Source organism: Carassius gibelio, chromosome B17 (genome assembly GCF_023724105.1).
Source record: "Carassius gibelio isolate Cgi1373 ecotype wild population from Czech Republic chromosome B17, carGib1.2-hapl.c, whole genome shotgun sequence".
In the NCBI taxonomy this organism is placed as follows: Eukaryota; Metazoa; Chordata; class Actinopteri; order Cypriniformes; family Cyprinidae; genus Carassius; species Carassius gibelio.
The window spans coordinates 16,566,793-16,577,673 of record NC_068412.1 but is presented as its reverse complement, the minus strand read 5'-3'; the positions used below and the strand labels follow the sequence as shown (position 1 = coordinate 16,577,673).

Below are 10,881 nucleotides of genomic sequence, written 5' to 3'. Positions count from 1 at the left end.
AGTAGTTCACCCAAAAATGAAAATGTGATGTTTATCTGCTTACCCCCAGGGCATCCAAGATGTATAGGGGACTTAGTTTCTTCTAACACAAACACTAGATTTTTAGCTCAAATTGTGGCAGTCTATCACTCTCATAATGTAATTGGATGAGAATCATGGCTAAAACATAAAAGAAATTAAACCCTGCGGCTGGTGACGATAAATCGATGTGTAAAGACACAAAAAGATCAGTCTGTGCAAGAAACTGAACAGTACTTATATAATTCTTTACCTCTGATTCATGCAGTGTCCAAACTGTTAAAACTCTCCTGAGCGCGTTCTCAAGCAGATGCGTGAGGAGGCTTCTTCTACTTGCTTGCTTTATGGCAGATCGCACAAATGGATAACTGACAATCTACAATCTCAATTAGGAGTGTCAATGGTCCACTTGAGAGATAGTTGGTGGTGATTTACTGAAGTCTGCAATCTGCCATAAAGCACGAAGAAGAAGCAGCTTCCTCACGCCCTGCTTGAGAACGCACTCAGGAGACTTCTAACAGTTTGGACATTGCATGAATCAGAGGTAAAAAAACGATATAAATACTGTTCAGTTTCTTCCACAGACCGATCGTTTTGTGTCTTTTCACATCGCTGTATCGTCACAAGCTGCAGGGTAAAAAAAAAACTGTTTTATTGTATGTTTTAGCCGTGATTCCCATCCACTTACATTATGAGTGATAGACTGCATCAGTTTGAGCTAAATATCTTGGTTTGTGTTCTACTGAAGAAACAAAGTCACCTACATCTTGGATGCCCTGGGGGTAAGCCAATAAACAAAATTTAAAATTTTGGGTGAACTATGACTTCAAGTGTATTAAGTATTATAACAAATACCTGCAGATGTAGCCAAATGCCTGGCCATGCTTCATTTTACAGCATGATTCAAGGATGTTAAAATCCATGTATTTTTTTATATTTGGCCACATGCAAACTCATAATGAATGTAGGTCTGTAATTTGTGTGAAAATATTTTTGAAGAATTGAAGGATGACTTGTCATAATATTGTGAGTGCTAGTTGCACTAACCTGAGTATTTCCCTTTTGAAGGGTTTAAAATGTTTTAAAAGGGAAAGTGAAACGGTACATTATTGGCTTAGGCCTGTTGGAAATGTTGAATTCTAGTTGAGTTTGTATAGTTATATACTATTTGTATAGTTAAATATTTTGCTAGTGCTAGTGCCAACAGGCATTAAAGAATGTCAAAGTAGGACTTACATTGTGGCCTTGTTTTTCATAATTTTTGTTAGATCTTGGTTTACATTTCGACTTTGCTTTGTGATCTAGGCTTGAAAAGGTTGGCAACCCCTGACCTGTAGTGTCTATCAATCAATCTATTGTATCCACCCAGTACCTCTCCATTAATCTCATAACTGTTTTCAGTGGCTTGCCAGTAATTGCACCATCAACCTGGAAAAATGATTGAATTTCTATTTACCCATCTAATGTTGGAAAAACAATGCTTGAAACTTTTCTTCAGAAAATGCTGAAGTTTAGCTCTCATTTTTCTTTATATTGTCAAGGCTGTTTAAACAAACAGTGTTTTGGCAGACTCTGACAATATTAGACAAATCTTTCACAGTATGTGGACTGGGAAATACTGTGAACAGGATGGCATAAAGCAGCCCTGAATGTAATGTATAAGGATCTGCAGAGGAATACTGCAGTGTAAAATATATCTAGGTAGAGCTGCAGCAATCCACACAAAATAATGTGATATTTCTTCACTTTATTAAAGTCTCACACCTTCCACTGGACCAGGGCACACAGGGACAGAACATCAGAACAAGACAAACAGCCAAATAATAGTTGCAGACAATAAATTGACAGCAAATCAAACGGATCAGGTCAAAAATGCCAGTCTCTCCAGAGTGGAGGCTGAAACGGGTCATTTAAAGTGCTTGAATACATTTCTCTGTTAGTAAACATCTCTTCTGTCCATACAAACAGGTTGGCAACTGTTGTTTTCATGAAGCTATAACGGAGCAATGGTAGCATTCTGGCAATGCCGCATACTCTCGGGTCACAACAGGTGAAAAATATTGTAAGACATGAACTATATGGAAGGAAAAAAATGGGAGATTTTTTTTTTTTTTTAAAAGAGTTCACGGCAAGTGCTTATTGTTCCAGACATCTTCATGCTATCAAAGAATCGACCAGGTGAAAAGAATCCAGAGGAAGGCATACACACATGGGCAGCAAGTCATAAACATATTTTACACAACATCACAAATTCTTTGTATGGGTGCATTTATTTTAGCAATTTGGATATCTAATACCTAGTATTATGGTGCAGGCAACCAGGTTTTTTTTTTTTTTTTTTTTCACTGCAGCTCCTCAATGGTGATTTGTTTAAGGAAATAGCATCTTTCAGTTTGCAGATATTCCTGAAACAATGCAGTTTTTGCATCTCCGTTTATCCAAAAATGAAAATGTTTTTACAAACCTGTAACTCTTTCTTTTTTTTCAGTGGAACACAAGGATGATTTTTAAAGAAACCTTCTTTTGTGTTCCACAGAAGACAGCAGTTATACTTAGGAACGACATAAGGGACTTTTGAGTGAGCCATCCCTTTAATTCTAAATTTTTTTTTCGGTCTCTCCTCATTTGTTTGGAGGCAAATGAAAGAGAAGATGCTCCTATCTGTAAACAGACACCTCATTGACACGAGCGATTCACCTCTGACCACAGCAGAAAGGATCAATGTACTTCTGTGACTTTGCATTAGCAAGAAGACAATGTATTAAGTGGGACCTCTCCTCCTGAACACGTATAGTGACAAAGAAAGAGAGAAATAAAAACAAAGTGCCTTCAGAGAATTACAAAACAAGCCCTCCATTGATTTTCTGCTTAGTATAACCACAGAGCTGGGTGAGAGAGAAACAAACACACAAATATCCTTCTTCTATTGATTTACTTTAGTTGGTTTTAGACATGGCTGCCCATCTCTGCTTAGGGTGCGTCTAGAACTATGTGCCCCATGTGAGAGCATGCTTCAATACCCAATGCCCCACGTATGGTGGGAAAATGGAGGTAAATCACTTTTGCTTTAGAATAAACATCCACATTGAAGGTTAAGGGTATATATACTGATACGTATATACACTCTGATACATATATTGCACATACTGTAAACACACAAAAGGTGGGTTCTTGCATATTTAAAAATCATAGAATGGACAAGTCCATGTGCTTCCATGCAGTGGATCTTCTTGTATATTTGTGTATTACTGTGAGCATTATGTATGAAGGCATGCCAAAAGCGCAAAAACTTGACAATATTATCAACCTTCTGAGACACATTTATGTAATCTGACCTTCCCTAAGGAAACCAAACCGAAAACCATCTTCCTTGGAAAACACCTACTGTGGACAAAAGCATCCTTATCAAATCAATCTAACTTTAAAACAAAGTAAATTGTTTTTTTTTAAAGTATCATTGCTTGCAGAGCCAAAAATAAGTTAGTGCAACATCAAGACAAAAATCTTTTTCACAAATTAAAAAAATGTACATTTAAAGTTCCACTGCAAGAGTATTTCTGCCTCAAAATTTCCTGCAGTACTGGAACAGACTGAATGGCTTTATCAAGGCATTTTAACTGTAAACATCTTTATAATGTATAAATAATTTAAAAGTCTTGTAACAATTTAGTATGGAACTAATGGGGGGTGAAAAGATCTTTTAGCATGCCATAATCCATAATCAAGAAAAAGGACCTTGTTAATACATGAGGCATAAGCTTAATTAAAATGAAAATCTGCTGATTATGACTGAAGCCAAGGTGAAAATAAAGGAAGCACTGACAGCGGCGTGTGCGCCCTCCTGCCAAAACACTGTGTCTACAGGTCAAGGAGACTTTGTTGCTCTGAAAAACAGGACATAGGAATGAGAACGCTGAAACTGATATTTTAGCTTGCACTGTTTTCTTCATGTTTATGTGGTGAATTCAGACAAGGAGGTGAAATGATGCATAAAGTAATACACAAACAGATCAAATCACATCAGACTGAGAAGTTTTCCTGTGGAAACTGGAGAGGAGACTTGGGTCACATGACTCTCTCTCTTTAAGACAATATCCGTGAGGCTGCGTAGACAATAATATGCGTTTTCGCAGTTAAACCTCAGGAGGTTGGTGATGTAAACGTCAGATTCACCCACTAAATGAGTTGGCGCCCTGAGGGCACACCGCTTGAGGAAATAGCCACAAACTGAGGGTCTTGAATAATCTCCACAGGAAGTCTATGGCACAGCACTCACGTCTTTGACGTTTGTTGTGTATCAGTAAAAAAAACTTCTTTAGTGCTTTCCAGTTCTCATTTTCTCTACTTTTGCCTTCTCATTCAGACTGAATCTCAATCTTTCGTTCAGTTTATCAGTCCATTAGAAGCTCAGTTTTTATGGATGATGTAATTGTGAATGGTAAAAGTTTCTTAGTGGTTAAGGATTATGATCAATGACTTTTAGTTCGAAGTGATAGAGTGGTTTTGTGGGACAGATGTCCTGATTGTGACTACTTTTTGTTGCATAGTTAGATGAGATAGCTTAGCTGCTTTGTTTAGCTTGAAACGTTGTCTAGCCACTAACACCACCATCTAGTGCAAGCCGCATGTGTGATCATGCGTTCAGAGAGGTAGCCTTATCAGTGTCTATGGCTGCAGCTAACGCTCAGTGAGTCTTTGGCTTTGCAAGTCGTGTGGAGACACCGAGCGGTACCGAAGCATTGCGTTGTGGATCAGCCTCACTCCTGACTACTGCTGGCCAAGATTGGGATAGCCGGCCGCGAGTAATGACGTGGTTCCCTGCACTGAAGCATGGCAAACCTCTGGACGGAGGTGGAGGAAGATTGGGTTTTGGGTTTGGACCACTACCGCCTCCTATAGACAGAGCAGGGAGTTTTACCCATCTGTGTAGACGTGGAGGCTGCAGGACGCGTGGGCTGAAGGAGGACGAGGGGTGAGGGGTTTGCAGGAGTTTGCTTTGATGGCTTTCAGGGGTCAATCTCACAATCTGTTCTCCCGCCTCTGGTGAGTCATTCTCATTGTTGTCTTGTATGTGAAGGTGGGTGCTAAGCAACCGGCTCAGCTCCTCTGGGTCAGGCAAAGATTTCAACTCCACGTGAGGGTCTTTATCAGGAGGAAGAATTGGATCTGTGCAGGGGGCTGGAGGACAGGAAGTAAGAGGCCATTCCTCTTCGGTGCAGGCATCATTGTGGCCCCCGATTTGGACTGTTCTTGCTAGTTTTCCCTGGATGAGGGGCTCTTTGGGGATGTGACTGATGGGCTGAAGTATTTGAGGCTGCAGAAGACAAAACAGAACATTATTTCTCTGGATGGAGATCTGCGATCAGGGGCTACAATCCCATAGTAAGTGTATGGGACTGATATCTGTGTGACTCTCAAATTGTCCCATTCATAGAACACCTTATAAGAGCCTAGAAAAGGAATTTAACTGACAGTAACTGTACACAGCAATGGGTAGTCAAATTTAGTCTTAAAATTTGGCTGTGAGTCTAAGAAATTAAATAGTCACTTTAAATAATGTAAATAATTGATTAATTATAATGTGATTAAACGATTACAGAGTGTGGTTATCTCCTTCAAAATCAAACCAGTTGCTTGTGCTTGAACTAGGGTTTCGCACAGTTCGGAAATTAATTGAGAAGGCTTTTTTAAATTCCAATTCATTCCCCGAATTTAAAATGAGATGGTGAAAGAATGATTAGATGATGAAAGATTGAAAAAGGATGAATTTCAGTTTCATAAAAGTAGAATTAAATCAAATTGAAATCAAAAATTCATTTAACAGTCATTTTGGTCACACTTTAGTTTGGGGACCAATTCTTACTATTAACTAACAAATAACGATGGCTTCTGCCTCAATAACCACTAAATTTTCTGCTTAGTAATAGTCAGTAGTTATTAGATTTTGGACATGGGGTAGGCCTTAAGGGACCTAAAATATGGTCATGCAGACCAAGGCATTAATATGAGCTTCATAATTAATAATAAAGAGCTAATATGCTAGTAAAATTCATGCTAATAAGCAACTAAGTGAGAATTGGTCCCTAAACTAAAGTGTTATCATAGAGATGTCACAGATGTTACCAGGGTGCACAAAAAACCCACTTAATTTCCCAGAGTGCACTTCTTTTTTTAAATTCCTTTTAAGAGTTCAACACTACACACAAACTTGGTTCTGGAAGTTTTTTTTTTTTTTTTTTTTCAAAGCAAAAATTCTGCTGTTAAACACAGTATTTAAAAAACAAGTTTAAATAGAGGCTGATGGATTCTACAAAAGCATAAATCATCCATTAACAACCAAAGCAGCTCCGTTTTAAAAGGTTTATCATTAAAAAGTTAGTGTTAAAAATACATTTTTACTTGCGGAACCAGTTGCACTCATAATTCAGTAAATTTCTCCATTTGTAATTTAAATTCAGCTTCCTGTGAGGTGTGGCCAATTTAATTCACACGTATAAACTGAAATTCTTTCATTAAAAGCAGATTCTTTCATTCTGAACTTTGCACAAGTCTGTTTTTTAGCATTGTAAAACAGCACTGGCAACTGTTTTCTTCCGCTCTGTGAACATCGCCAGGATGTGTTGAGATGCATGTGGTCAGCAGGCTGTTGAGCTATGAACAAAATGTTACTGTAATAGAATGGTTTTGGGTGGATGAACACGTACTCCGGTTTCAGTAAAGACAGCTGCACCATGACAGAGGCACAAGTCCTTGTTTCCTTGACTCTCTTTGTCTCTCATGGGCTGCTAAAGAGCACTACTGTCCTGCAACCACAGCACCCCCTACTGGCTAACTCTGGTTTCATACAGCCTGCCACGTTTCTATTCAGATGGAGACTATTTGTAAGGTGTGTATTATCTCCAGATACCATCACAAAACAATTTTATCACATGCCGACCACACAGGGCTGAGAAAAAAGCCAGAATGAGAGAGACGTGAAGCTTTAGGATTTAAAAATCCACTAGAGAGCGCATAAAACAATAGCTGAAAAACAGTGTAGGTACAAGGGAGTAAAAGCGTGAGCGAGAGTGTGTGCACCAGAGAGCTGTCAGCGAATATAGCAGCATGAGGTGTACAGACGGTCACAGCCTCTACGTGACGTCACAAAGTCTCTGGGGTGGAAAGACTCGTACAGACACTTGCAGATATCATCCATAATGCATTCGTTTCTGGCCATCACTGTCTCTCAGTGAGAAATGACAAGTCTCAGAGACTAACCTTTTTTAAACTCTGTGAGGACTTAAAGTCCCATTTACATGGATTATAACTCAAAATGCAGATTTTAAATTTAATTTACATGGCTTTTTTTTTTTTTTTTTTTGCATAAACATGAAACCTCTCAGTGGTTGACCTCAAGTCCCTTTGGTCATTCCAAATCACAGTCAATGTGAATGAGGCTTAAAAAATGAGAACACATGTGAAGTGCACCTCCTCTGTGTTAGAGAAAGAATTACACAACTTTGACTGATAACTCCTGTACTCTTCAATAATGCAATCAGAATCAGTAAATGAATGAAGTGATTAAAACAGATATTAATGAGCTGTTTAAACCTAGAAATGATTTTCCTCATTCAATTAATTTGAATACCTTGCTTTATTGATGAAACCCCCAATTCCAGAGCATGACATTCCCATAAAAATATGAACTATATTACTTGGCAGATAAACTGTTTATACAGTAGTATGCAAAATATTTATTGAAGAGTGTTGTACTGTTATCATCTTAGCTTGCTGTTCTAACACCGTTCCGGCACTTTCATAAAAGCAATAAGATACTCAAGGACACTTTTACAGTGATTTACTATGGCTATGCTCTTAAGCATAATGCAAAGATGAGTACCCAAAACACCCTTAACTGTGGTAAAGTTACTGTAATGAACAGCCCTACAGCCTTATTGCTTTTAGAAAATGACAGCAAGCGCATTATGATAAATGACAACAAAGTTCAATAAACAATTTGCACACGATAAACATTTCTTGTGCCAAGAAACATAGTTCATTATACTGACTCTAGGCAGTTTTGGGGTTGCCGAGCAACATAGCAACTTTAATACAGAATTCATGACAGGTGTGTTTATATCGGCTTCAAACAAGGCTCATCTAATTAGGATTTAGAGTTGAAAATATCGGTTTCATAACACAATATTCACATCATAAAAACAGAGGAATCATGCGGCACCAAACAACAACCACAAGACAGTAAAATGAAAAACAACGACGTCAAACAGCTTTCATGCTGCTCTGCCATTGTGGACTGATTCCAAACCTAAACCTTTTAATGGAGTTTCTGTACGAGTACCTAAAGTATCTGACATGTTTCCAGAAGAATGAGGGCCAGGTTATTGATTGATTCTTTATAGAGCAGGGCTCAATATTAAGGATGGCTGAGCAGACCAATGCAGAGTTGTCACTATACTTCTATTAACGGATTAGATCTGTTGTGTTCTGATGGCTTTGTGTGATTTATCGAACAGTTTTCAATTCTGCTGATAAATACGCCTGAAAGGAAAAGTGGCTATAACACAACTAGGGATGAGGATGTGCCAAAATTGTAACAATGACTTGTAGATTGCTTACAAGACAATCTTATTAAAAAATGCTTTGCACTTTGTGGCATTATTTTAGAACCGTATAGAAAATAATGTGAATTCATAGCTTTTACATAGTTACATAAATTCCAGAAAAGATTCCAAAAATTCCAAGAAAACTCTACTAACTGAAATGAAAATGAATTTTTTTTTTTTTTTGTGGTGGGGTCCATGAAAATCTGACATTCTGGCCTGTTTTGGCCTAAAAAAAAAAAAAAGCATCCAGATTTTAAAAAAAGAGCAGGGAGAATTAACTGCCTCCAAAATGTTTCACAAGATAACTTCATATCACGATTGCTGGATATTACAACAGAAAGAGCTGTAATAAAGTCTGGGTTTAATTCAGTCATTCATCTTACTGTAAGATTTGGCTGATGAAATGTGGCCATTTTGATAATAGAAGAGTTTTTAATATCCTGGGTCTGTAGAAGTGGAGGTTATAATGTGAATCCCAAAGGAGTTATCGGATCATTTTATTTTAATTGTCCTCTAAAACGGTTCAACATCTCCCTGTGCAATCACAGGGACAAGGACAATTGCACTATGGGCTAATTCTTTGCTTGTGTGTACATTTGTGATGTTTAAACCCTGGTTCACCTGTAAAGTCTCTGGAAGCAGACTGAGAGAAGCAGTGGGTCTCTCAGAACACACCAGTAAACACTGTAGCTCCGTCAGAGCAAAGACAGATCTGACACAACCACAGCAATCACAGCCCACGGAGGAAGATATAAACAGAACAATTTGGATTTATGATTAGGATAGTTGTTTTGGGTAAAAGAGTCAGGAAAAAAAAGTCTCATGCCACCTGTATTTTTTTTTTGTATGTAAATGGTGGGGGGGGGGGTTAATCCATGCTTCAAAAATAAAAAATCAGACTCAAAGCATGCATCGTTCATTCATGTCATGTGACCATGCAAAGGGTGAAGTTTTTAGTGGAGGTTACTGTACCACGCTGTGTCGCGGAAGTAATGTACAAGATGCTCCACCCCTGTCCCGGGGTATTATGGGATAGGCAGAGGGGGAGAAACAACACAAAGCACAAGTTCATCCAATCAGGAAATTGGAAGAGGAAAGAGAAAGGGAAAAGAGGAAAACATAAAGAAAACAAAATACAAGAAAGGAAGATGAACTGACATCTGCTCTATCTAAACTAAACATTGCAAAACATACCTTCTCTCAGATGATCACAGCTCTATTCTTGCTAAACTAAATTACTGGTGTCCTCACTTATTTTTAATAATATAAACCTGAATCCTCCACTAAAAAAGGTTTTATAAAGCATACTAAGGACAGTACAAATGAATAATTTCCTGTGTGCAGAGTTACACTATCTGCAATTTACTGCAAATTGAACCTTGCTGAAATTTACTGCAAATTGAAATTGTGCTAGAAATATTGATATAATGAGTTCTAACTTCATTAATATGAGCTTAAAATTCTGGAAAGAAGTCATTTATTTTAAAGTATTAATTGCTTCAACCCATGCCAACTTCAAGCTCACTTAATAGAATGAATTTGAGACAGGGCTACCTGTTTTTCCATTATTAACTATACTCAGAAAAATTTTCATGACATTTAATTTTGCCAAAGCAAATGCAAAAATGTAACCGCAAATTCCCTTCCTCTACAGTGAATCCTGTTACTCTCTTATCTCACAATCTACTACAGCTGCAGGTGTTCATGCTGGTTCAGACAACAAATGCTGGCTCTTCGACTGACCGCACTGGTGCACAGCAATGTGCATCCAAATTCCCTGCACAAACACACCTGAAGACAGGGCACAGCACGGCCATCCACACAAACACACAGATGGTGTGATCCAACCAGTGCAGTGGCCCACCTAGACCTGAACAAAGATGCTTCAAAACTGCCCAGCGGGGATCTGCTGGGGATCTTCATCGGTCTCACATCACATCTCCTCTTCCTCATCTCTCATTTAACCAATATCCTACTTAAACAGCCCTGACTCACTGCCTCATGTTACTATATTGTGCATATATTCATAAACCTATATGGAGACAGCTTTTGAAAGAGAAGGGAAGGAGACAGAGTGGGTAGTGGAAAAAAGCCAAACATTTTGCCAAAGGAATGGGGTCAGAGGACAGGGGTTAATGACTCACTTTGTCGGCGTTGAGGCATGCTGGCACGAGGTGCAGTCTGGTACTGGCACTGCCAGGGAGAGAGAAGAGGAGTGGGTACAGCCTGCAACACACAGAAAAGCCGTGAACACACACAC

The 10,881-nt window shown here is 38.5% G+C and overlaps 1 protein-coding gene across 3 annotated transcripts in view; it reads right to left on the bottom strand.

Annotated features, from left to right (window-relative positions):
• Positions 1-1,745: 1,745 nt before the first annotated feature.
• The window catches only part of ccser2a (coiled-coil serine-rich protein 2a), a 43,051-nt gene continuing 33,915 nt past the window's right edge, over positions 1,746-10,881 (bottom strand). Inside the window, exons 11-13 of one of the 3 annotated variants that reach the window (XM_052580307.1) lie at positions 10,766-10,847; positions 9,594-9,633; positions 5,131-5,332 (exon numbers count right to left, since the gene is read on the bottom strand). In XM_052580307.1, the coding sequence (XP_052436267.1) occupies positions 5,272-5,332; positions 9,594-9,633; positions 10,766-10,847 (183 nt within the window). In that variant the 3' untranslated portion in view covers positions 5,131-5,271. Of the gene's footprint in view, positions 5,333-9,593; positions 9,634-10,765; positions 10,848-10,881 lie in introns of all 3 variants that reach the window. The other 2 variants (XM_052580308.1, XM_052580306.1) reach the window with 2 other exon arrangements.